Raw genomic sequence first — 27848 nt, 5'->3', positions numbered from 1 at the left:
TATATATCCGACTACGTATATTGCTCCACATGGTGAGCTTTTACCTGCATAAACCCTGAACATAGGGTAAAAACAAGTTCTACAGTGTTCATCTGCGATGATATGCATCATAAAGAGTTAATATTAAAATTAACAATGTGTAAAATCAGAAATTAAAATAAATGACTGCCTAGACCAGTGAAGTAGAGGAAAGTGGAGCGGAGATGATTGAAGTTATATTAGAGGACAATGGGGATTTCTAACAATGTTTCCCGGCTGCAGATGAGCAGGTTCCTGTGCACAGCTGCATCTGCCATAATTCACAATTCCCTAGTTATGCGAGTTGCTGTGCGCTCTGCCTCCCCTCCATGTGTCAGGGTGAGGTGGCAGGCAGCCCTACCGGACGGCACCGTATGGCATGTTGCATCGCACATGTGTGATGTGCACGTGTGCTTCTTCTGTAAATGTGACACAGTGCCAGCCTTAGTCTCATGTTGCTGCTGGCAGAGGTAACATAGATTCAGGAAAGGGCAGTGCAGGGGGGTTATATTATTCTAATCCCACAAACTCCTCCTCTCCCTCCACCCCAGTCACCCCCTCCTCTTTAACAGGTCTGGGGTATAGAGGGAGCTGTGAGGAGCTGACAGGGACAGGGGAGAGAAGAAGGCTGGAGAAAGACAGAAAAGTCACAGACTCACAGAAGGTAGGAAAAAAAGCAACCGAAGACTGACAAAGTAATAACCGAAATAAAGAACACAATCCATCCTCCTGGAGTAGAGAGGAAAGTGCACTGTGGAGGTGTGAGATCTAAAGAAAAAAGGGGACCATGCCAAATAAAGACTCTGAAGAGCAAAAGTGAGAAGGTAAAAGAAGACAGAAAGAAGGATGGAAGCTGCGCTTGTCTGAGCCAAAGACTGTCACACTGAGCAGCACTGACACTCACCCAGTGACAGAGGATGATGATCAAGTGACACTAAAGGATAAACATCCCGCATACTCAGCTAGTGACTTCCAAGGAATTTTAGTTTTTGTGGTCAAGGAGGTGTCTACAGACCCCATCGGAGTGTGCCTTAACCTTTCTGCTAGAAGAAGCTACTAGAAGTGCATCAGATGAAATCTCACAGTTTGAAAAAGAATTGCTGGAGAACTGGAGTGTAAAAGTAAAGTTCTGCTAACTTCCCGAGACCCCTCTGGCTGTGCGACAAAGGACATAGACCCTATTAGAAAGGACATAGACATTTTAGAAACACATTGACCCCTGTAGACTCATTATTATCAGTCCACACTGTGTGCACCAGCAACTATCAGAAGAATGGAGGACAGACTGCTCAGGATCCTGTATTTAGTGGCTTTCTCTGTGTATTTTATTGGGTTACTATGTCCAGTGGATGCCAAAGGGACCTATTACCCACCTCCTGCCAATGGCAGGTTCATTCACAACCTATATACCTCAGGGTCTCATCCTCAGACTTATGGCAAGCCCATCACCAAGCACAGGTAATACCCGAAAAAAATATCCAGATTCCTATAGACTGATTAAAATTTATGGTCTCATGTACTATACATAAGTATATGTGCAGAAGTTCATATGTCTGTGTTGTAGAAGAATTTACTTGTAATTGACGCAAAATGCAACATGGAGCTGTAATGTAAGCATGTGCATGCCACAATTACAAAAAGTATACTTCATGGGAACATACGGTGCCAATGCACGCTACTAGGATAAATGAAGGGGCTATGAAATGAAGAGTAATGTGATATATACACAGAGAATATAGAATGGGATGGAGACCGTTCTTGAGGTCTCTATAGTGCTAAGTATTCAACAGGACACTTAAATAATAGAAAAGCTATTGGAGATGGCGCCAAGAGTCCAAAATGATGGTTATAACTGCATTAGGGACCAAAGCCAAAAAAGGCGGGCACAGGTGGATAGCGTGTAACCCTCCAGCTGTCGGAACAATGGAGTTAGCAGCGTGCTGGGGGATGTAGTTCAGTAATAAGCCCAAGACAGGGATGTACTGACTTTTGCTATAGATTTGTTGTGGCTGTATGAATCCATTATTTCAGTGAAGTATGTTAAATATTAGTGGAACAATATTGTACAAGCTCATATAACAGCTCTGTGACTGAGGTCCCTTGTTCTTGCATGTTTCTGGCATTCTGCCTGGAATAATGTAGGAAAATTGGGTCTTCTTCCATTGCTAGCGCCCCTCACACGGCATGGCACTCCGATTCATCAATGTATACATGGGGTTTCTTAAGAAAGTGTTGAATTGTAGATCAGTGGTGTCGCTATTTGTATAAAGTATACCGACTATTCTATCATAAATGTATTTTTTCATTTTGGTCTGATCTCTTTATCATTTTTATAGGAATTATTGTGTGTATGTTGTGGAGAAGAATGTGACGTGCACGCTACAGGATGGCACCGAACCATATATCAAAGCCGAGTACCTCAAGTGCAGCTGGGGGTCCAAGTGTTCAGGGACTGTGATGTAAGTTACCCGATACCAGTTGCTTCATATCAAGTATAGTATTCAAGTATGTCTGTAAGTTGGGAACACGGGGAAAGCTTACAGACTCCATGCAGATGACCTGGTCAGCTTGCCAAATAACAATATTTGGACTCACAGATGGCCAGACCATGCTGGCCATCATAACACAAAAGTCACATTGGTCATCTCCCTAACCTATATGTGTTATCATGGTATAGCAAATAATGAATATTTGCATGTTCCTTCTTGGTGGAATCTGATTTTCCTTATCTGTACCAACATCATTAAATCTCTCCTTTGTAAACAGGTATAGGACTCTCTTCAGACCCAAGTACAAGATTGGATACAAGATAGTGACTGAACTACAGTGGCGGTGTTGTCCTGGCCATTCAGGGGACTCCTGTCAAGACAGCCCTCCTGTCCAGCAAGGGTACTTTCCACCATATACAGTACCCAAAGCTGCTCAAGGGCAGAAGTTGTTCCCTCCACCCAAGACTCCACCTACCTATAATAAACTGCAGCCAGAAACTCTTCCAGGCCCACCTGAATCGCCCAGGAAGAGTGGCTATGGTAAGGGACATCATATGAGCAAACTAACCAACCCTTCATTTCACCTTACTAAACCTCATAAAACACACTGCAGTCTTTCTCTATGGCATCCATGTCACCAAAAAGGTTCTATTCTTGAACAAAAATTACACCAAAGTCACCAAATTACGCTCCTCAACATTGAAATTGCAACACCAAGAAGGAAAAGTCATGAAATTATGGAAATCACAGAATAGATAGACATGTTAATGATATGCAAATGATGAAAAAAAGAATTTTTCCAAACATTTCCATTTATTTAGCTTCAAGTATGAGTGATATGTGGATCCCTGCCTTTACACGCCCTGGCTGCTATCAGTGGGGTTTTTAATGTTTGTCTGAGGAATGTTTTGCCATGCTGAATGCACTTGGGTATGCAAATTATCAAGATCCATTGCTGGCAGTAGCCTTTGTAATTGCAGATCAATGATGTCGCAAATGTTCTTGATGGGAAACAAGTTCTGAGATTCTGCTGGCCATAGTGGAACGTTTTGGCCACGCAAGCTGCTCAGTCGCCCGAGCAAAAGAGTGCCTGGCATTGCTCTGTTAGAAAATGGCTCCTTGGACACTTTCACGTTCCTTGTGAAGGCCTCTTCATGGCACTTCCCACGTGGTTTCTGTACCAATCTTCTGCTAACATTGCGTCTAAAACAAAAGAAGGTTTCATCGCTGAAGGGGGTAGACCTCTATTCCAGCCTCCATTCCGGTCTTGCTCTGCACCATGATAGCCTTTGAGAGCTGTGGTTTACGGGAGGAATAAAGTTCATTTTCTCCCGGGGGCCACACTTTCAGAACTGTGGCAGAAAACCTATCTAATGCCATTAACCTGAAGATTAACCCCGTATCTGCAGATTAATAGTGTTCGCCAACATGACAGGGTTCCCTTTAACATGTCTATCTATCCTGTGATTTCCATAATTCCACCACTTTTTGTTCTTGGTGATGCAATCTCAATGGTGAGAAGTGTAAATACGTTTCATTACTAATTTTGTACATATCCTGAGTCAACCTGTATTATAGTCCAGAGGGGAGATGCATGCAAATTTGTACAGGCTTCAGAGCAGAAAATCTCCCAGAATTCCCTGCTAATTTGGTGTTTAGGCAACACTTCTCTGCTGGTTAGCACTGTACATCTGGTTAGCTAGAAAATATCAGAAAACCGTTGTATACTCAAAATTGATGCCGTGTCCAGCAACAACCAGCAGAAATATGATTGCAGCACTGTCTTGGGCTTGTGTATCAGGATTGGCATAAGGAAAATGACTTTGTAAACTAACTAATATTGTATTACTAACTTTTTCCCCTAATTTTCTTTCAATGTGAGTGCCCCATCCCTTATAGGATATTTAGGACCTTTAGGCACCAGTCCAGTGGCCCTGTCAGGGCTTACATTTGAACCCATATGCGCCGACAGGGCCATAGACTATAATGGTGAACATGAGCTCTGCTGTGCATCATTTTTGGGGGTATGCTGGAGGCGGACACCCAGACGCAGGCTACTATGTCTGAGTGCCCACCTCCAGTTGGCGTATATGCCCAAAAATGATGCACGGCGGAGTACATATTCACTCTGTCGGTACCTTTATAGTTTTTGGCCCCATCGGTGCTTACCTCCAAATCCCGTTTTGCAGGGGGTTCGGAAGTAAGCCCCAACGTGAGCCACTGAACGAGTGCCTAAATGCAATGTGAACGCACCCTTAGCTAATAGACATTAATGACATATATCCTGCAATTCTTTGAAGCCATGATCCATATAAAAAAAAAGGTCCCAAGTAGCTAGTAAGTAGCATGTAACGAGGTCTACTTCACAGTTAGATTGCTGATAGATCCACTTCTGGGCTTAATAGCACATGTTCCAGCCAAACTCGATGGCTATATTGCTATCAGGAGTTTCAGTGAATGCTAATAATGCCAGACAGTGCAAATATAATACTACTACACTAGGGCAATACATATGAGTCATACTGGCCAAAATAACAAGTGTCCTACAATGTTAGTGTAATTGTGTAACATGTAGCATCGCCACACTGGGCCAATGTAGTGGTTACAATTCTACACAGAATCAATTTAATTTTGCCATATAATGTTAATATGGTGGTATTTAGAAAGCTAATAAAAATGTTATATACTGCCATATAATGACATCGTATAAGTGAGACAACAGTATTATAATAAAACTGGGCCACACAACCTTGCATATCCTTGGTGCTGTTGCCATAAGAATGCCTATAAAACACCCATAATAGCGCCTTACAGTTTGATATCCTTGTTCGTAGCTATTACTGGCCTCGGACTTTTCGGTTCTCACTACATCTCTACTGCGGTAGGATATTTAAAATTAGATATTGGTCTTACTCTACTTATTTCTGCCAGTGGAGGGATCAATGGAAGAACAGGAGAAAACATTGGCAGACATATGTGACAGCCGCTTTGTTCTCTCTGAATCTTTGAATTCAAAATTAGAAGAGGTGTATGGACCTTTTAGTTGAGTTTTTCAGTTAAAGCTAGCCATTAAAAAGATATACATCAAATAACTAGTTCTTGCCCTTTCACCATTGCCATTCATGTTTATTTCCATGAGGAGAGTGGTCTAAAGGCCCCGTCTCACATAGCGAGATCGCTAGCGAGATCGCTGCTGAGTCACAAGTTTTGTGACGCAACAGCGACCTCCATAGCGATCTCGCTATGTGTGACACGTACCAGCGATCAGGCCCCTGCTGCGAGATCGCTGGTCGTGTCGGAATGGCCTGGACCTTTTTTTGGTCGTTGAGGCCCCGCTGACATCGCTGAATCGGTGTGTGTGACACCGATCCAGCGATGTCTTCACTGGTAACCAGGGTAAACATCGAGTTACTAAGCGCAGGGCCGCGCTTAGTAACCCGATGTTTACCCTGGTTACCAAAAAAAACAAACAGTACATACTCGCCTTTCGGTGTCCAGGTCCCTGGCCGTCTGCTTCCTGCTCTCACTGACTGCCGGCCGTACAGTGAGAAGTGAGAGCGCAGCAGTGACGTCACCGCTGCGCTCTGCTCTCAGTGTACGGCCGGATCTCAGTCAGAGCAGGAAGCAGACGGCAAGGGACCTGGACACCGAAAGGCGAGTATGTACTGTTTGTTTTTTTTGGTAACCAGGGTAAACATCGGGTTACTAAGCGCGGCCCTGCGCTTAGTAACCCGATGTTTACCCTGGTTACCCGGGTGCTGCAGGGGGACTTCGGCATCGTTGAAGACAGTTTCAACGATGCCGAAGTCGTTCCCCTGATCGTTGGTCGCTGGAGAGAGCGGTCTGTGTGACAGCTCCCCAGCGACCACACAGCGACTTACCAACGATCACGGCCAGGTCATATCGCTGGTCGTGATCGTTGGTAAATCGCTATGTGAGACGGGGCCTTAAGCCACTGAGCAAACCCTCAGGCTTTGGCTTATCTCTCATAGGAACACATAAAAACAAAACTGTCTCCAGCACATTCACATGTCTGGCCACATTCATATATATGGCAAATTTGGTCAGAACTGAACTAAGCATTATTTGTCACTGAATTGAGTGATTTGTTTCTAATCTACCTGGTCCAGCCACAATGGGATAGAACCTGTGGATAGTTCAAAGCTGAACATATATTGGCCTGTAGATCTGTTCTGATCACATTGTTACATGTGATGTATCCAAAATGTTTTTCACTCTTGTTATAAAATGGTAAACAATAATTTTCTGCCCTCCACAGGAAAAAAATTGGCTCCAGTATTTGGGGAACGCTTGGACCGTGTGGAAGAAGATGTCAGACACCTGTCTCAGTCTTATGATAGCTTACAGGGAGTGGTAAGCGGTCTGGGAGACTCCCTGCGCCTTGCCATCCAGGAAGACACCAACAAGATGATTGGTTCTTTAGTGAGTGGGCCAAGCTCTTCCTCACAGTCCTCTGTGGGCTTTGGAATGATTCCTGATTCTTTGGCTGAGGCTCCACATGTCACCAGCGACTTGACTGGGAAAGTAGCAGAGGTGAGTGAGATGCTTCGTTCAAAATCAGATCTTCTGGAAGAGGTAAACGGGATGGTTATGGGCCATGAAGCACAACTCCAGCATCTACTAGAAGCTGCAAGACCATCTCCACTCACATCCACCGATATGTTAGAGCAATATTTGGAGGGAAAGATGGCTGAGGCTCAAGCAAAGCTACTGGATGGCATAGAGACTCGTCTGCAGAAGATCCAAGGTATCTGTGATGTGAAAGTACAGGCAGTACAAAAACAATGCCATGATGCTGAGGAGGCGGCAGGTCATAGAATGCACCAGGAAATGGATGGGCGAGAAGTGGCAATGAGGAGAGATATATTAGGGTTAACTGCTAAAGTGCAGGGAATGAGTGCACCTGATGGATGCTGTGGGCGCCTGGAGGATCTCAGTAGACGTGTAGAAGAACTGGAACGTAGCATGCGTCAGCTAACTGAAGACCACCGTGCCCTAAGCCAGAAAGTGGATGTAGAACTCACAAGGCTTATGCTGGAACCACAAATTGGAGTGAGATTGGATGAAGTGGAGAACAGACTCAACTATACTGAAGAAGGTGTTAGGAGATGTTGTCAAGAAGGAGAAGAAAGAGGACACTTATTAGCGGAGTTGGATGGGGTGAGAGCCTCAGTGGATGACAAAGTTAGAGTCTTGGAAGAGAGACTGCTGACAGTTGTTGGAGAGCTCACCAATGCTTCAGCTCCAGTGGCATTGGATGGAGCAGTGATACCACTGTTGGATGCCCATTTGTCAGGGTTACGGAAAGATGGTCTTGAAAATCTGGAAGGAGTGCAAAGTCGACTTGCTGCTGTGGAAGAATTGTGTGCCGCTGGGTGCTCCACATCAGAAGGAGAATCTCTCATAGAGATTCACACTGAGCTTTCACAATGTCAAACGCAGAATCAGGATGTCCAAAAACAGCTAGGCCATCTCAATAATACCATTCTGGGCATCAAGAGGCAACTTGAAAGACAAAAGGAAGAAGCATTGCAAGGTGAGATCACTCTACTTCAAGTTAACTTGAGGAGCGTTGGGCGCTCTTTACATGGTTTGGAGGAGACTGTGAGTAGATATGCTGATACTGTAGTCCAAGTCAATTCCACAGCAGAGGAACGTGGAACACGACTAACTGAAGACCTGCTTTCCGTTCAAGGTCAAGTAGATGGACAAAGTTCTGAAATCCGCAATAGCCGATCACAGCTTTTAGGCTTACGTGGGGACATGGAGAGAATGAAAGTACGACTTGCAGGACAAATGGGAACTTGTCAGTCCTTGGCACGTGAATTTCAAGGGGAAATGTCCAAGTTCGAACACAGGGTGGCACAGGTGGAAGGGTCCTGTGGGACTCAAGAAACAAGTTTGCTTGGCTACCTGGACCAGGTAAACAGCACACTAGTATCTCATGAGCAGGGTCTGGAAATCCTCAGACACGAGTTGAGTAAAATCAACCAACAGACGCCAAGCCTGGAACTGCCACCAATCACACAAGAATCTCCAGGATCAAAATAACAGTAGTTACGCAGGGTGGTGTAGGAAAAACTTCATCAAACACAGTGGCAAACCATAGGTATAAACTGGAAAGCAAAATGCACAAGTGGCAGAACAGGAGAGGACCTAAAAAAATCAAACAAACTTTATGTATCTTGATTTTGGTGCAGCTAAGCCACTTTGGGAGGGTAAATTTACATTGCCTCTTGGGTAAATGACTTTGGCAATGCAGGGATGTGTATGGTGCTAGGGCATTATTAATATACCAAGGACTAGATTTGAATAATTTATATATTTCCGTATCATCATATCTATTACCTTTTATGAACTGCCAGGATGTGGATGACTTTATTAAAATACATTACTTATGATACGACCCTACTAATGCAAAAAATCCCATCTCACACGCTACAGCAACTAGTTTCAAAAACGCATAAATTCCTTAACTAATTGTGCAAAACAACAAAACAATAGATATTCAATGTAAAACAAATATCAACAAGCATAGATATCAGGTATTTGGGTACCAGTATGCCTGCCCGACAGTCATCTACCGTAATCAGTCCTGTTGCTTTAATAGTGTTGCATGTACTCCTCCTACTGGATATTTTAGGAACTACATTACTACATTTTACAGTGAACAATTGTTATGGGTCAGGAGTCAGGACGTAGTCCTCTCTGCACACTCAGGTAATCTGTGACTAATCCATTACCGAGAAAGAGCCAGGTAACAACCGCATCTTCAAGTGATGTCTCATGTAAGTTTTCTGTGTAAAATGCTAATGGAGCTCAAAATGAAAACTGCATATAAAATATTGCTTCATAGTTTCAAGGGTGAAAGAAGACACGAGTCCATCCAGTTTAAATTTCCAATTTACTAAAGTGTTGATCCAGAGTTTAATGGGGTTTTATCAACTTAGAAAGTTATCATCTATCCCTAAGACAAGTGAACATTTGCTATTCATTTGGGGTCCCACTACTTCTACATGTAATTTATAGGGGTGTTCTTCTCTCAGCAACTGGTGGCATATTGCTAGGTAGTGAACTGAAACTTGTGCTAGTGCAAAATATCCACTACTACAATGGAGTGTGAACTTATTAAGGGTTGTCCCAACTGAGCGCCAATTTACAGGATAGGTGATAACTTGCTGGTCGCTGACCCTGAAGTGCTCCTTTTCAATGGCGTGATGTGTCTACAGCACTGCAGGAGAGATCCGAGCAGGGTGAAACTACAAGAGGTACAGGGTTTGCAATCATACCCAGGCCCTGGATCCCAAGGAGCCCAAAAGGTCCTTTTGGCCCATATGAAAATACTATTACTACTAAAGACCTGTTAGTTGGGGGCCCTGTTAGAGATTTTGCATTGGAGCCCACGATCTTCAAGTAGTCGAGCACTGTACCCTGTTATCTTTGACAGTCCTCTAGACAAATAATGGAGCATCGTCCATCGCTCCATTGAAATAGGGCACTTCATAGCCCTGTATTTGGGAATGGTGGGGACAGCGCTCACAAAGTTGTCACCACACCTCCTGATTGGTGATAGTTTACCAAGCTGTGAAGCTAATACCCTTTGTATGTTAACACATGGCTACAGTACAGACCAAAAGTTTGGACACGTCTTCTCATTTAAAGATTTTTCTGTATTTTCATGACCATGAAAATTGTACATTTACACTGAAGGCATCAAAACTATGAACTAACACATGTGGAATTATATACTTAACAAAAAAGTGTGAAACAACTGAAAATATGTCTTATATTCTAGGTTCTTCAAAGTAGCCACCTTTTGCTTTGATGACTGATTTGCACACTCTTGGCATTCTCTTGATGAGCATCAAGAGGTAGTCCCTGGGAATGGTTTTCCAACAATCTTGAAGGAGCTCCCAGAGATGCTTAGCACTTGTTGGCCCTTTTGCCTTCACTCTGCGGTCCAGCTCACCCCAAACCATCTCGATTGGTTTCAGGTCTGGTGACTGTGGAGGCCAGGTCATGGCGTAGCACCCCATCACTCTCCTTCTTGGTCAAATAGCCCTTACACAGCCTGGAGGTGTGTTTGGGGTCATTGTCGTGTTGAAAAAAATGATGGTCCAACTAAACACAAACCGGATGGAATAGCATGCCGCTGCAAGATGCTGTGGTAGCCATGCTGGTTCAGTATGCCTTCAATTATGAATAAATCCCCAACTGTGTCACCAGCAAAGCACCCCCACACCATCACACCTCCTCCTCCATGCTTCACGGTGGGAACCATGCATTTAGAGTCCATCCGTTCACCTTTTCTGCGTCGCACAAAGACACGGTGGTTGGAACCAAAGATCTCAAATTTGGACTCATCAGACCAAAGCACAGATTTCCACTGGTCTAATGTCCATTCCTTGTGTTCTTCAGCCCAAACAAGTCTCTTCTGCTTGTTGCCTGTCCTTAGCAGTGGTTTCCTAGCAGCTATTTTACCATGAAGGCCTGCTGCACAAAGTCTCCTCTTAACATTTGTTGTAGAGATGTGTCTGCTGCTAGAACTCTGTGTGGCATTGACCTGGTCTCTAATCTGAGCTGCTGTTAACCTGCGATTTCTGAGGCTGGTGACTTGGATAAACTTATCCTCAGAAGCAGAGGTGACTCTTGGTCTTCCTTTCCTGGGGCAGTCCTCGTGTGAGCCAGTTTCTTTGTAGCGCTTGATGGTTTTTGCCACTGCACTTGGGGACACTTTCAAAGTTTTCACAATTTTTTGGACTGACTGACCTTCATTTCGTAAAGTAATGATGGCCACTCGTTTTTCTTTACTTAGCTGCTTTTTTTTTGCCATAATGCAAATTCTAGCAGTCTATTCAGTAGGACTATCAGCTCTGTATCCACCAGACTTCTGCACAATACAACTGATGGTCCCAACCCCATTTATAAGGCAAGAAATCCCACTTATTAAACCTGACAAGGCACACCTGTGAATTGAAAACCATTCCCGGTGATTACCTCTTGAAGCTCATCAAGAGAATGCCAAGAATGTGCAAAGCAGTCATCAAAGCAAAAGGTGGCTACTTTGAAGAACCTAGAATATAAGACATAATTTCAGTTGTTTCACACTTTTTTGTTAAGTACGGTATATAATTCCACATGTGTTAACTCATAGTTTTGATGCATTCAGTGTGAATGTACAATTTTTATTGTCATGAAAATACAGAAAAAAATGTAAATGAGAAGGTGTGTCCAAACTTTTGGTCTGTACTGTATATGCCACTGTTTCCTGGGATGGGAATGGCCCTTTAAATTATAAGACCTTTAAATTATAAGTAGGAGAAAACAGTCCATCACTTTTGTATTTAGTACCATGGGCATCGTAAACTGAAATTAGTGACATTTTACAAGTGTCAAGTATGACAGTTTAAAGGGGCTGTCTGCTTTCAACCAATAAAATGGATTTCTTTTATAGAAAGCGTTTGCCATATGGTTTCTGTATGAGTATTCTGCAATTCCCAAAGCTCTGCTTGCAGTATTTACTTCTATTGGTCGTGTTGGCTTGTTACTGTTACTGTATAGATTTAATATACTGTACTGTATAAATTTAGTATAGTTTGCTCACTGCACTATGTTTACTTTGGTCTGCCTGATTAAATGGGCATTTAAAGGGGTATCCAGGGCTTCATAAAAAACAAAAAGTGTGCCGGAGCATTAACAGACAGGTAATTGTAACTTACCTGGCTATTTATGTCTGGCGCCATTCTTCTCCGGCACAAAGCGGTCATAGACTGCTCCCGCCAGGGATTCAGAAGCCTCTGCTGACGTCACATCATAAAGCGGAGGTTTCTTTCCTGGTCGGCTCTGTCGATGAGGCAGGACTTCCAAGGTCATTCTGACTGACAGTCGGATCCCCGCTGCCTAATTGGGGGAGAGAGCTGTCAATCAGAATGAGAACTGAAGTCCCAGCCCGTTGTGTCAGCAGAGGCAGCTGAATCCCCGCAAGAGCGGTTAATGACTGCTCTGTTACGGGGAAGAACGATGCCATGCCCAATAGGCAGGTAAGTTGCAATTACCTTCCTGCTAGTGCTTAGGTCATTTTTTTTTATAAAGTCCTGGATATACCTTTTAAACCGCCCATCGTTAAAAGTTTACTGTTTGGCGGTCATATCGTTCTGCCATTCGGTCAATGTAAATGCTACCTTAGTCTAGTCTGGTTCATAGTCTTCACCTAAAGGTTCACTCACCTTGGTGTATAACACGGCCGAGTTCTAAGTGATGTTTTATGGAATAGCACTCGGCCCAGTGTTATTCTATGGGGCAGTGCAGATTTGTGTTTTTTTCTCATACCGATTCAGCATGAGAAAACAATCGCATCATTCTGCGAGTGTATCCGATAATCAGATCACCCACACCCATACAAGTCTATGGGTGCCTGTGAAACATCGGACTGCACTTGGATGTCATCAGATGTGCCCTGAGACAATAGAGAAGAAGGAGAAATTAAGTTCTCCGTCTTCTTCACACCTGTGCTGCAATTCTCAAATGCGAGAGCATCAAATCACACTCAGATGACACTTGGCTCAAAACTGTGACAAGTTTGACCTGGATGTCAGTATCACAATCAGTCCAATTCTCTCTCATGAGAGGATATTCGACAGTGTGAGCGAGCCCTTAAGGTCAAATTGACACTGAAAAGAGAGTTGCGTATGGTCACAAAGGCCCAGCAGTACTTGAAGAATGCATTTATGTATATTTTATGCCACAATAATCAGATATTTGCAATAGATTAAAATGGAAAAAGGTTTAGTATTTAAAAGCAACCTATCCTCTGCTTGGTTTCTGCAGCATGAACCTGAGCCTGGCTGTAAGATTGCAGACAGATATATTGTCTCTAAAGAGAAAATACATTTAAAGATCCTTTTTCCAGTGCTGCTGAAGGTGATTGACAGGTCCCTCCCATAGCGAGAGGATTGTCAATCACCACTAGCAGCGCTGGAAGAAGCCAACAAGATGGATCCCTAAAATACATTTTCTCTGAAACTCTGAAGTGTTTCAATGAAAAATATACGTGTCAGTAATCATGCATCCAGGCTCTGCTTCATGCTACCTGCGGTGTAGGCAGCACGAGTCCGGTGACAGGTTCCCTTTGACAATTACTTTAAATTCCAAAAACACTTCGGTTCATGGACTATGTCTGACATTGGAACTTATCAGTATTGTATTGAATTTAGATGAGCTGCAATACCAAACACAACCCATCTACAAGAGTGGCACTATTTCTGGAGAAGAAAAAGGTAGGTGCATACACTTATAATCACAAAAAAAGTCGTTCAGCTCACCCTGTCACATGTAACAACAGCCACACTGTCTGGCTGGCGGTGCACGGCGGCAGGACAAGGACAAGGACCTGCTGAACAACATAGAAAGACTGTTCCAGTTCTCATCTTAAGATCCACATAAAAACATTTGTTATTTCAAACAAGTTAAAAGTAATCCATCAGTGCGTATTCCGATAATTAACACTAAAAATGTATTTTCCAATGGAGCGTTAGGCCTCATTCAGACGCCTATGATTTTTCTGGTAGGTAAAAGCACAGGTCATTCTTCATCATTGGTTTCGATCCAAGTTTCATCAGTGTTTGGTCAGTTTTTACCATCCAGGTTTTCTCAGTGATTTTCTTATATGAAATAATGGCTAAATAAGTGACAAAGCTTTTCCCATACACCACCATGGGAATCACAGACAGACTGTACACTGGTGCCATCCGTGTGCTGCGCGTGATTTCCATAGAGCTAAAGATTTGTATCAGTAATTTTGATTTGTGATCAAAACGGACATCATTTTTTTGTGGACACACTGACATGTAAAGGGTACAGTACATCCTATATTCATGAAAAACACAGATAAAAGATGTAAGTGAAAACCGGATGTCTGATTGAGGTCTTATATATCCCAAAACCCCGGTCTTGGGTGTTTAATCATAAAGGAACAGAAACCCGGGAGTTGCGTTTTGAAACACTCTGCCGGAAAACATGTTTTTTGTTTCCATTTTTTAATACTCCAGGATGGAATACTATTAACATTTTTGAATAAACATATGTATTTATGTGGATCGTCTAACAAATGTGGGATCGGGCTTTCTTTACACATTCATATCCCCAATAACCCGTTTACAATGCTATAATTCCTGCATTTACAATCTGCTTTGCGCGACTTGTCGCATTGAACTTAACGGCTTTCTAGCTCTTGTATACTGGACCTTCCACTGTTTTACGTACAGCCTTTGGGACTATTGCTCAATGCCAGATTATCAGGAATTCTGAACTATCAGAGTCTAGATTAAAAGAAGCTCACTGTTTCCACCCTGCAAGAAGTCCGCGTCAGTATAGAAATATGGTTAATGTCAGTCACCAACCTACAGAGAAAATAAGGAATCTGTCTCTCCAGCTGGTACTCAGCTATCATAGCCGGTAGCAGAACACAGAGGGTGGCAGCACTCCTGGCAACGTATATGACGGTAGTATACTATCGTCATATATGCTGCTGTATTCTGCTACCGGCTATGATAACTGAGTACCAGCTGGAGAGACACAGATTCCTTATGCCACTGCCTTATGTTTGCTGCATGTTTGTCCATAATTGTGCCATCAGATTAACCCTTCAGAATTTGCCACATCACTCCTGGAGTATCACACGCATCATTTCATGCCATTCACTCCAATATTCCCAAAATAATAATCAGTTTGTGCATACTTTACATGGGCTAGACAACAACAAAATAAAATCATTTAGAATATATAAAATGGCGACCGAAGACTCCTTATGAATATAGAAGGCCACAAGAAAACCAGGTAAGGAAGCTGTACATTATAATTTGTGAGATTAGCCACTCAGAGACATTAATAGAAATAAATGCCTTGTTGATTATATTGCCATGGTAAAAAAGGCCCTTCTTGTGCCAGAAAAAATGCCCATGGTTAGGAGGAGCATACATTGCCACTTATTACTTATCAGGTTCACATAGGGCAATGCCATTCTGGGAGTGAATGCATCATTCACTCAATTCCACCCGATATCACTGGTAACACCCTAAGGGCCAAATTCATCATTTTGCACTCCACTGTTAATGAACAGGATCGCCGGAGTAAGGTGCTCCCAAGTCCTTAAAAAGAGCACACCACTTAAGGAATTAGGCACATCTTACAACTGGCATTCGCCTCTGCCAGAAATGTTATTCCAGTCATAGACTAGAGTACATTTCTGGTGAATTTTATGCCACTTTATAATAAGTTTGGATGAATTAGATGGCGTGCTTTACCACGCTTCGTCCCACCACATCTCTGCCCATTTTGGAGAAGCTGGTCTGGACTGGTGTTAAACCATCAAAAGTTTCTGCAACTTCTGAAGGTCTTTTATGCCAGAAAACTTGTGAAAACACCTTAGTGAATTGTGAAAACACCTTAGTGAATTGGGCCTTAAGTGGCCACCATTACTGTGCATAGATAGCAGAAGCACTTTAAATACAGCTTTTACATTTCTCATTCTGAAGAATGTGGATTTCTGTCAGTAATGATATTTTCTGGAGTACAGGGATTCATATGCACCAGCAGAAGGTTCTCGTACCCCACAGACTTGTAAATCAGGACCGTGCTGGTCAGCTTCCTCAAGGGTCACTGACAGGATAAATAGCGCAGACATTCTCTGGTTGTCAGCAGCCCATGACACCCGCTATGTAAATACTTCCTTCAAGTTACATTCCAAGTAGCTCTTAACCTCCAGGAAGGAGCAGATCGCTGCGCCGGTGTCTGATGGCACTAATCTCGCGTGTATCTGAGGGCCTGTAAGATGTATAATATTATTATTCCATACAATCTACAGATGTTAGAAACCGCAGAGTTCAGACTGTATTGTACTTTTTTGTACTTTGGTTGATTCTGATTATTATGATGTGTACTGTTTTTTTTACGGATTTTGACTGAAGTACATTGTCGGACTTCGGCGAGGAGAAAGCAGTTTATTTGTGAAGTAATAAAAGTCTTTGAATCCATATAGAAGCCTCTTGTCCATGTGTACTAATATTCTGGGATGAAAATAAGGGATTACACAGCAAGTTGTGGTTGAGGATTTCATGTCAGGTGAAGTCTTCTTATTAGGATACATGCTCAATGTCTTCCTTACTAAGATTTGTCGGTGGATCCCTCCAAAAGTAAAAGTCACTAAACTCCTGAGACAGCAAAGCCGAGACCGACTGGGATGATGGAGGGGGGAACATGACATTCACCAAGTCCCTGAGGGCTGCATACCTGGAATGAAAGGAGATTATGACAAGCAAAGCAGGGCAGGAATGAAAACAAAGTCCTCTTGGATGTCATATCCAGGTGCGTAATGTCCTATAGCAAAAATCTAAACTGGTTAACCCTTCCCTGCTAAACATTTGTTATACAGTGTCTTGTTTTCTTTCTATAACAGAATTTGCCACCAACCAGCTACAGCTACTGTACATTCACTATGATCATATCTGGAAGGGTAGAACCAAGTAATCTTGATCTGACCACACCAATGAAGGGTCCATTTACAGTGCAAGATGAAGGTGAATGAGTGTTTCTGGAACACTCGTTTCATGATAACCTGAGAGTCCAAAAAGGCTGCTGATGAAAATGCACAAAAAAAATCATCGTTCTTGGTGGCGCATCAACCTATTTGCACTGAACAATCTATTAATGATTGTTCAGCGCGCATTGTTAAGAGCAGTCTGCTGATACAAGATGCTAATTGGTGGAAGCTTAGTGCCGCCAGTTGGTTTGTGTACATGAACCTCTGTCAGTAGCATCAACCCTCCTAATCTATTTATATGGGCACACAGGTCATAGGAAGCTGACTATAATGATACCTTGATTTCTGCGATCTGATATCTTATTCCCAAGAAATCCACATTTTTCTTAATATGTAAATGAGCTTTTAAGAACTATGGGCCGGAGACCTAATTCCCCAAGAATCTGCCTGCTGAGCTTAGTTTACATTACAAGGGACAATACCAATGTGAGACATGTAATAACTGACGGTCTGTTCTTCCGAGCTACATGGCTCACACTGGTAATGCTTCCTTTCATTTAAAATAAGCTGTAGAGACAAATTATAAGGGAGATCTATGTCTGCCCATAGATCTTAATAGCTCATTTACATATTGAAAAACATGGATTTTTCTGGAATAAGGTATCATTTTGTTCAACTTTCTACAACCTACATACCTACAGTATATATATGGCTTTGGATGGTTGCTCATAATGACTGATCCATTTTAAGTCCTTTCTACATGTATTCAAATTAACCATGCAAAATAAGTAAACATTATAAAAATAATGAAAGATGACAGATAATGAGATAAGATCGGCATAATCTAAATGTATAACACAACCCACTCCATGCTAATTTCCTATAGACTCACGAGGATTTAAAGCTTGAGTTCAGCTCCTGAGTCAATTCTCCCCTTGGATTCACAGTAAAGATTCGCGATTCTGGAACCCCCACTTCCCTGTAGGCTCGGACATCCTGCGATGAGTGGGTGATTGGCACAAGTACAGAAGAGCGGGAAGAAGGGTGGGGGTAATTGGAGACAAATAAGGAAATGGAGAGAGGGGAAACAGGAGAAGAGAGCGTTACTTGCTTTTCTGCTATATTCTCACACATACATTTACATACAATCCACATACCTCCTCTCTCATCATATAGAGTTTCAGTATCCCCCGCACTAATTGAGGCCCGGATTTCCAGCCTAAAGTTAATGTTCTGTTTGTCTCTCACTATTCCTACATTATATGCACATAGAGCCATAGTGTCACGCTTAATACAGAAAACTATTAATGCTATAGGCTATGTATGTAAAGTAAAAAAATTGCTCTACATGGAAAAGTACATATTGATTTTGATATTTTATATAGCACTTGTATGTGTTTCATTCTTGCCATTCCTCGCTATCATAGTGCAAAGCATCATTAGACAATGTTGTGTTAACTGAAGAAGGTGCCATGTTCAGGACCCTCATTTATAAACCAGAATTCCAGAGTGGTAATAGAGAGCAGGGGTGCAGTTGCACCGGGGCCCGAAGGTGGAGGGAGGCCCTTTCAGGTAGGAGTGTATGCATCTGAGTCGCTCCGCCAGGGCCGTGGGGTACTCGGTACCGGGTCCGATGGTGTTCACAGAGGGATGTCATGGTGGTGACCTGGTCCATGGCCCTGAGCGCCCATGTAAAAGGGTGGAAAGGTCTTAAAAGGGAATAAAGTTTGTGTTCGTGACGCCTCCTGTGGTATTCGGTCAGTGGGGACCAACGCTGCTTTAAGGGGTCCTCTGGGGTGATGTTATGGCAGCTAGATGGTATAACTTCCCACCGGTGAAGTATGTCCCCGGGGCTCCCGGTGTGTAGATGGAAGATGATGAGGAGTGCAGTAAAGAATCAGGACACAAGGTTGCAGTCTCTTTACCTTGCAGTCCAGACCACCAGATCACAGGGCAGGCAGGATCAGGCCAGCTTGAAGGCAAGTTAGGAGTCCCCTTACCCAGGTGGAAATCAAAAGCCTTCCTCTAGCGCCGTGGTGTTGTGGTGCCTTACGGCTTAAAGCTCCACATAAGTTCCTCACAGATGTTATCTCTCTCTGTCCCCGGGATAGGATAGGGCATAACCCGCATGACTGGTGGCTTGAGGCTGTTTATAGGGACTCTAGCACGCTCCGGCCTCTGAGGGGTGAAACCTTGCCTCCTGGGTGTTAGGTCGGACAGGTAACGTAGAGTTCAGCTGTCCTGCCGGTCTCTGATGTAAGTCGTAGAGGTCCTTACAACCTCGGTGTTCTGACTACCGGTTTCTGCACCTCAGAAGGAGGCAGCCTGCTCGGGGCTGGTCTCCCCCTGATGTTCTCTCCTGTGCTTTGCTCTCCTGCATGCTCTCTGCAATGTATTCGGCTTTCTCAATGTCTCTTTCCAGGAGCTGCTGCACTGTGGCGGCACAGCTCCGTAAACCCTTCTGCTTCTAACTGTCCCTACAGACTACCAGTTATATATAGATGGGGAGTCACCTAGCAAGTAGGATCAAAAGCTCCCCCTGGTGGCCTGGACTGTGAATGTGTTGCATGTTTGTGTTACCTGGTTGCAGTTATCCCTTCTTGCCTTCAAGCGTAACATCACTCTCCCCGTGAGGAAAGCAATGCTACTGTGACGACCAGGACCCTGGAGCGGCACACATCTTCTATAGGGCCCCTCAGTCAGAGATCCCAGTGATCACTGACACAGGCCCCTCCTACTCCCATTCTGGTACACCGAGCCAGGGAGAGGGCACTTAAAAAGGAGGCGTGTCATGCAGGAAGAGAGACGCTGGCCAATGAGAGCACTCACTGGCTGCTGGCTCTGGCTTCCTGCATGGTGCGCCCCAATGGTGAGTTTTCATCTGTAGAGTTAGGGGCCCAGGGCTGCACAGCACACAGGGGACATTAGTGGAGGAAGAGCAGGATTTGCAGTGCCTCTTCTGCTCTCTTCACTGTTCCCTTCCCAGCAGTATCACATCTGGAGTTTGAGGGAGGAGGGCTCACTGCACTACACTATGTCCCCATCACCCACAGTGGGTTCTGCAGCCCTCTCCAGCTGATCTATAAACTATATGGTAGACCTCTTCCATGGCTGAACACCTGATACAATATAGAAGATTAGTATGTATGTGTGTGTTTGTATATGTTTTTATGTGCATACATGTGGGTGTGTGGACAGGTGTCTTTTATACAGGTAAGGAGTTCAAACAGGTGCAATTAATACAGATAATGAGTGGAGAGGGAGGGTTTCTTAAAGAAATACTAACGGGTTGGTAGGTGATCAAATACTTATTTAATAAATTACATTTTTTACAAATCATACAATGTGATTTTTCTGGATTTTTATTTTAAGATTCTGTCTCTCACAGCTGAAGTGTACCTATGATAAAAATTACAGACCTCTCCATTCTTTGTAGGTGGGAAAACTTGAAAAATCGGTAGTGTATCAAATACTTATACTTGCTGACCACTGGGGATCCGATTGCTGAGCTCCCCAGCGATTCTGAGAATGGGTCTGCAGTCTTGTCCTGAATGGAGCAGAGTTTGGCATAGTTGGCCTCTGCTCTATTCATTATATCGATAGAGCTGCTGAGCGCTGCGCTCGGCTATTTCCATCTGTTCCAAAGACAATGTATTGAGCTGAAGTCAAGCATGTGCCCCTCCAATCCATTCATGGCAGGATTTCTGGGGGTCCTAATGGTCAGTCCCCCAACAATCAGTAAGTTATCCCTTATCATCAGGATCTGGAATAACTTGACTTTGTGGGAAATAATCCTTTAAGACCAAATGGCCTCTGTTCAGTGTATTCACCATACATTAGACAGTTGCCTCCTATGGATGATATAGTGGTTTCAACATCCACTGTAAAAAAAAGTAAATATTTTAAATACGTATTTTACAGGATACCATTGTATGGAATAGTGCATTCTGCTACACTCTTCCATACTTTTGTTTGTAACATGCTACCATATATACATGGTCGGGCTCTGCCGATTCCAGCAGAAACCACACTTGCAGTCATGTGCCAACTAGAGAGTCAGCCACGTCTGCAGTGTTCTATTCACTGACACTAGTTGTCACCTGACTGCAAGTATGACTGCGATGGAACCAGCAGAACCCATGGCCAGATTTCCCTCATCATAAGCGGCGTGCCGAGCAGAGAGGGGAGGCCCAGCCATATTTCTTGCACAGGAGCCCCAAGTTGTCAGTGTCCAGCCCTGGTAGAGACACTCTCTTGTTCTAGAGGACCTGTCCTGTTCTGCATTATACCCTATCCATTAAACCATTTGTGCTCTGCTTAAAATCAAGGGCCATGTCAAGAGGTTGTCCAAATTTAAAATTTCAACATTAGATGCCAATTTCCTTCCTCTGTCAGCCACTTACATGCCTCTGTCAGCCTTGACTGCGGCATCTTAGGTAAATGCAGAGATCTTTCACACCAGCTTTATAACAACACCCCAGCTAACAGTAATAGGGTTGCCAACCGTCCAGAAATTCCTGGACAGTCAGTAAAAAGTAGAACACTTTTTTGCCCTGATGGTAAAAAAAAAATTGAGGCATCAGTGATTTTTTTTATTTGAAAAAAAAAAAACTTATACAGATTATTTTGACTGTAATTATCACTATTTTACAGTTTACAGTGACTGCAGTTGGTGTCTACATATCATAATTATGGACTGTAGACATGGATCATTTATAATCCTAGAGATTTATTATGGTTTTCCAATATGTCCGTAAAGAAATATTCTGTGTCTGAGATTTTTTGATAAGCTGTCCAGAAAAAATAAAAAGTAAAGTTAGCAACCCTGGACAACGACCTCTTGGGCACAGCTCCAAATCCTCCACAATCACTATGGCACACTATTATGTCAGTTCATGGGAAGAAACCAATTACCATGGCTTCATAGTAAGTCATGTTGTGCTACAGGGTACCATTATTTAGGAAGTTTGTACATATTTATACTCAGTCAACATTTTACTCCACGTTTCAAAAAATTGCTTTTACTTACATTTGGTCGGTTGCCAAAGGCAGCATAGAAAGGATAAAAGTCGGTAAAAAGTTGCCGAATGTCAGAAAGGCAAGCAATCTTAAAGCGCTCTGGGGCCTTCTCTATAACCTCTCTGCAAAAGATAAAAACATATGGAGAGCTGGAGCCCAGCAGGTACTTTTCAGAGGAAAGGTCCACCTTTGCAACCATTTTAAAGCATTTAAACTTAAAAAAGAAGCTACTTTACTAACAGTTTTAAATTCGATCCGTCACCAGATTACACAACTAAGTCTGAATATAAGTTGTATAATAAAATGGATCTTTTAAGCCTGATGAAGCTTGTGTACTTACATCGGAAATCCAGCTAAAGAATGAGAGAACTCATAAAGAGTCTAAATGTATTCAGTCTCTGCCCATCCAGCCAGACTGACAGCTGCAGCTTGTACTGAGCAGTGTGACATCTCAGCAGCAGGAGGTAGGGGGGATACTGAGGAGAGGTCAATCGGGCAAGGGGGTGGAGTTTCTTTCAAAAAGGATTAAACCGCTATTGTGACATGGATTTTCAAAATAAGTATATTAGTCCCAACAATTCTAAGAGATCTATTTAATAATGTATGGTCTGATTTAATTGAAAATCTATTGTTTCGTGTCCACAGCTTCTAAATACAAACGTGGTCAAAATTGTTGGTACCCTTAGTTTAATGACAGAAAAACCCACAATGGTCACAGAAATAACTTGAATCTGACAAAAGTAATAATAAATAAAAAAAACTCTATGAAAATGAACAAATGAAAGTCAGACGCTGCTTTTCAACCCTGCTTCCACAGAATTAAAATAAAAAAAAAATTCACGAAATAGGCCTGGGTAGATATGATGGTACCGTTAACTTAATATTTTGCTGCACAACCTTTTGAGGCAATCACTGCAATCAAACAACAGCACATTTCGCTCTAGAATCCCTTGATAGTCTTGAGATTTCATTGTACCCTGCACAGATTCTAGACACCCTGTGCCAGATGCAGCAAAGCAGCCCCAGAACATAACAGAGTCTCCTCCATGTTTCACAGTAGGGACAGTGTTCTTTTCTTGATATGCTTCATTTTTCCATCTGTGAACATAGAGCTTATGTGTCTTGCCAAAAAGTTCCATTTTTGTCTCATCTGTCCATAGGACATTCTCCCAGAAGCTTTGTGGCTTGTCAACATGTAGTTTGGCAAATTCTAGTCTGGCTTTTTTATGCTTTTTTTTCAACAATGGTGTCCTCCTTGGTTGTCTACCATGAAGTCCACTTTGGCTCATACAACGATGGATGGTGCGATCTGACACTGATGTTCCTTGAGCTTGAAGTTGACCTTTAGTCTATTTAAAGGTTTTTCTGGGCTCTTTTGTTACCATTCGTATTATCCATCTGTTTGATTTGTCATCAATTTTCATCCTGTGGCTACGCCCAGGGAGGTTGGCTAAAGTCCCATGGATCTTAAATTTCTGAATAATAGGTGCAACTGTAGTCAGAGGAACATCAACCTGCTTGGAGATGGTCTTATTACTTTTACCTTTAACATGTTTGTCTATAATTTTCTTTCTAATCTCCTGAGACAACTCTTTCCTTCGCTTCCTCTGGTCCATGTTGAGTGTGATACACACCATGTCACCAAACAGCACAGTGAGTATCTGTAGCCCTATATACAGGTACACTCACTGATTCCAAGATTGTACACACCTGTGATGCTAGATAGTGGACACATCTTGATATAACATGTCCCTTTTCTCACATGATTTTCAGGGTTACCATCATTTCTGTCCAGGCCTATGTGAGTTTTATTTTTTAATAAATTCTGTGGAAGTAAGGTTGAAAAGCAACATCTGACTTTCATTTGTTCATTTTCAAAGATCTTTTATTTATTATTACCTTTGTCAGATTTAAGTTATTTCTGTGATCGTTGTGGGTTTTTCTGTCATTAAATGAGGGCTACCAACAATTTTGACCACGTGTGTAAACCTATTATATTATCATATGTTCTTGCTTACCTACTGAATGTATTCAGTAGTTAGAATAGTAAGAGTTAGAAGACATATGAATTAGAATTGAAGAAGAAAAACTTTGCAATATTATACAATAACTACAAAATGGACAAAAATATGAGACTGATCTTGTTATATATACCTATGAAGTGCTGCAAACAGGCTGCTTGGAGACAGAAGTAGAGGTCCTGGTGGAAGAGTAAAGCCACCTTCACTAACGCCTTGTAGAAAGGTCTTGGTAATCTCAGCTAGTCCCACAGAGCGTGCAGAGCAGTACACAAATTTATAGTCATTCCTGCACATAAAAGGGAAGATTTTGTATTTTTGTAACAGATGAGGCACAACTAGAATAGAAATAAAGGCATTGATGTAAAGTGTGACAAAAGTACAGCAGAAAAGCACAGTTTGTGACTAACGCCTGTAGAATATTGCTCATGACACTGACTTGTAGATGGAATTGTAGAGCTGCACTATCCCAGGCTGTGTCCAGTCTTTTCCAAGCTGTGGCAAGATGTGGCCAAGGGCATCAGACCTGAGAAGGATGGTAGTTACGAAAATAAAATGAGCAAACAGAGAATTAATTAAATTGCTAATGATATACTGCACAATGTTATTATATTAGGATGTTTTCTTGAGGTTGAGAATTCCCCAGAAGAGGTCTGGCAAGAAAGTATGGAATGACTAGCTTCCAGCTGGTGGTTAAATTATATATTCATAAGATTTACAAAGAAGAATATTTCTCAGTATTGGAAATGAACAAGGTGGTCTTCGCACTGACCTAGTCACTGTTCCATCGATGTCACTCACAATGATGTGGTCTGTGCTCTCCCAAAGGTAAATCTGTGCTCGGGTGCGACACGTGCCTTGAAACTTTGTACAGATGCTGAACACAACTTCATTTACTCCACTGTTTAAGTTTAAGCTTTTCTGGAAAGAGAGAACCCAATGGATTGGAGAAACTAAAGGAAGTCAATGCTGCCCAATGCAAGATGATATGCTGCTTTATATATGATATACACTGTGTGCAGAATTATTAGACAAGAGAGTATGTTGACCATATCAGCATTTTTATGCACAATTTCCAACTCCAAGGTGTATAGTTACTGGATGAAGCAGATCAGGTGATATGTACCTGTGTAAAGAGGGGTTGTGTGGCCTAAGGATATCACCACCCTTTAGCAAGGTGCACAGAATTATTAGGCAGCTTGTTTTCCTCTGGCAAAATGGGCCAAGAGATTCAGCTGACTGTGAAAAGTCAAAAACTGTTACAAGACTAACAGAGGAATGTAGCATTCTTGAAAACTGTAAGATATTGGGGTATGATTACAGAGCCATCAAATGTTTTGTTTCAAATAGTCAACAGGGTTGCAAAAAACATGTTGAGGAAAAAAAAGCACATTAACTACCAAAGATCAAAGAAGAATCAAATAGAAAATGACCAGGAAGCCATTACCCTCAAGTGCTATCATACTCCAACAATGTAACCTCCCTGGAGGCCCAGAAGTACAAGGTGCTCAGAGACATGGCCGAGGTAAGGGAGGCTAAAATGCGACCACCACTGAACAAGGCACATAAGTTCAACTATCAAAGCAGTCACGTAACTTGAAGTTCGTTGGCCCCAATGCAAAATTTCCAACAAGGTCCCCCAAGTATCACAGGTATATAATAGTAATGGTCTTCTCATATGGACCAGAGTGACCTTTTGGGCCTCCCTAAGCTCCAGGGCCTGGGTGCAACTGCAACCCATGTACCTACTATATTTACGACCCTGTACAGAAGGCCTTACTATAGAGATGACAAATGTGTCCACCAATCATTTTCATCTAGTGCAATCCAGATACTACCAGATGCAAGATATAAGTTTATAAAAATTAGTGTTTCTCAAGCAAGCTAAAAACTTAAAGGAGTTATCCATACTTTACAAATTGATGGCTTATAATACGAATAATCCAACAACATTAGATGGTGAGAGCCTGCCTATTGGCACACCCTCTGATTAGCTTTTTGGAGACTGTGATATTGCAGTGTTTTTGCATTCTCTTTATTGGAACAACACATTATCTAAAATGTCCACTTAAACAAATACAGCACAGACAAGTACGATCCAGTCTGAAGCCACTGTAAGTACTGAAGACCCTCTTCAAGAAGCTTATCAGAGAGCATGCTGATAGCTGGATCTCCAATAATTCCAAATATAAGCTAGCAATTTTTAAAGACTGGATAGACTCTTTAATACTTGGCAGAAAGAATGCAGCATTTACTAATGGCTCCATTCTACTTGCATTAGGAATTAGTGGATGACTGCCCCTCAGACACCTCTGGTGGCACTTAAGTACTGGTTGAAATATTAGCCATGCATTATATAGTTTACCGTAGTTCAGAAGCTGGAGTTGTCTGAAAGATGGAATTAAATCCAACCAAGGCAACATCTATGCTGAATAATGTTAATGGGCTTTGCAGAAGCCATTAATGAACCAGGGAATACCATGGCTTAACACATTTGTGTGCAGGGAGGTGAACTATCAGTGACCAACTTCTATCCTATCGTCAGGACAGCAAGATAGATTTGTTGTCTCACCGACTTTAAACCCACGTCTCTGTAATTCATTAAAAAAAATTCTTTTACACAGGGTGTGGCAGAAACATGGCTCAAATTCAGAAAGAGAAAACAGATCATTAACACTTACAGCAACATGGAAACAGCTTGTAAGATTCACCAGTAAGGAGCCACTGAGCAGGCAGGTCAGTACAAAAAACTCATAATAGCGCTGATGTATGGGGAGATGATGGTTCCACTTACTATTTGCTCAGATGTCAAGCGTAATGATTTCCGAAATGGCCTAGATTGTATCGAAACTAATGAAGGTTTCCTGGTATCTTCTATATTCTTATTCAACCTAAAGAAAACAAAAGAATAAAACCAGATCTAAAAGAAACTCAACAATAAAGATAAAGAAAAGGAAAAAAAGTAAAAGAGACATAGAGGAAGTAACTTCATAAAAGATACACTCACCGTTCGGTGATGGAATCTTCATTCTGCTCCACATTTTCCTTAGGATTTGCTACTGGCTGTTTGGGAGTGATGGAGAAAGTGCATCGTAATAGTAAGATGGAGAAATTGAGGGGCAGTTTCAAGGAAGGAATATAAATGAAAACCAAAAAGATGATTATAAGGGTTACCAAAGTGAGGAGGTGGAAGTGTTGGAGTCTCAGTGAGAATGGAAGACAAATCAAAGGGTTTTTCTTAAGTTGTAGTCTCGGGAGTGCACCTCTTCCGGACTCTGGCTCACTCTTCCAGAAGCAGTGCACTCCTGAAGACTCATGCTCTCCCATTCTGCTAACAGAGTTAGCTTCCACTTGAGCAACGTGCAGGGTAGATGAAGCCGGCAGTATCTAGAGCTTTGGTCAGTTTCAGAACGAAGCGTGCAGGCTGTAAAGAACTCCTTATCCCCCAAAGAAGCCAGTACAGATAACACCCGAAACGCGCGTTGGGGCTATTCATTCCCTGTGTGGCCACACTACTTTTACCATGGTTAAGAACTTTCTGCCTTAATACGCCTCAACATTTACTTGCTATTAGTCAGCTGGTACATTTTTTATGTGTTTTCATGACCATGCGGTAGTCATGTCTTTATTCACCATCTTCTACTGCTGGCATAGCAGTTAATAGGCTCCTTTGTTGTCCTTTATGGCAGCTATATATACTCTTTTGCTAAGATCAAAGGCATTTTCTCTTTATTGTCTTTAGGCGCG

General features: G+C 42.4%; 2 protein-coding genes across 5 annotated transcripts in view; one reads left to right on the top strand and one right to left on the bottom strand.

Moving 5' to 3' along the window:
* Positions 1-1291: 1291 nt before the first annotated feature.
* On the top strand, positions 1292-8981 carry EMILIN3 (elastin microfibril interfacer 3). Its single transcript, XM_077256433.1, has 4 exons — positions 1292-1476; positions 2355-2477; positions 2785-3047; positions 6787-8981. The coding sequence occupies exons 1-4, from the start codon at positions 1292-1294 to the stop codon at positions 8577-8579; spliced, it is 2364 nt and encodes a 787-aa protein (XP_077112548.1). The 3' UTR covers positions 8580-8981.
* Positions 8982-15365: 6384 nt separating this feature from the next.
* The window catches only part of LOC143765175 (phosphatidate phosphatase LPIN3-like), a 133094-nt gene continuing 120611 nt past the window's right edge, over positions 15366-27848 (bottom strand). For 2 of the 4 annotated variants that reach the window (XM_077251592.1, XM_077251593.1), the window contains 8 exons: positions 27109-27164; positions 26896-26992; positions 24874-25022; positions 24541-24627; positions 24238-24390; positions 22094-22205; positions 17957-18060; positions 16514-16814 (listed from right to left, as the gene is read on the bottom strand). In XM_077251592.1, the coding sequence (XP_077107707.1) occupies positions 16661-16814; positions 17957-18060; positions 22094-22205; positions 24238-24390; positions 24541-24627; positions 24874-25022; positions 26896-26992; positions 27109-27164 (912 nt within the window). In that variant the 3' untranslated portion in view covers positions 16514-16660. Of the gene's footprint in view, positions 16815-17956; positions 18061-22093; positions 22206-24237; positions 24391-24540; positions 24628-24873; positions 25023-26895; positions 26993-27108; positions 27165-27848 lie in introns of all 4 variants that reach the window. The other 2 variants (XM_077251590.1, XM_077251589.1) reach the window with 2 other exon arrangements.

The sequence above is a fragment of the Ranitomeya variabilis genome, chromosome 4 (genome assembly GCF_051348905.1).
Source record: "Ranitomeya variabilis isolate aRanVar5 chromosome 4, aRanVar5.hap1, whole genome shotgun sequence".
In the NCBI taxonomy this organism is placed as follows: domain Eukaryota; kingdom Metazoa; phylum Chordata; class Amphibia; order Anura; family Dendrobatidae; genus Ranitomeya; species Ranitomeya variabilis.
The sequence above is the reverse complement of the archived record's forward strand: the minus strand, read 5'-3'. Positions and strand labels throughout refer to the sequence as shown.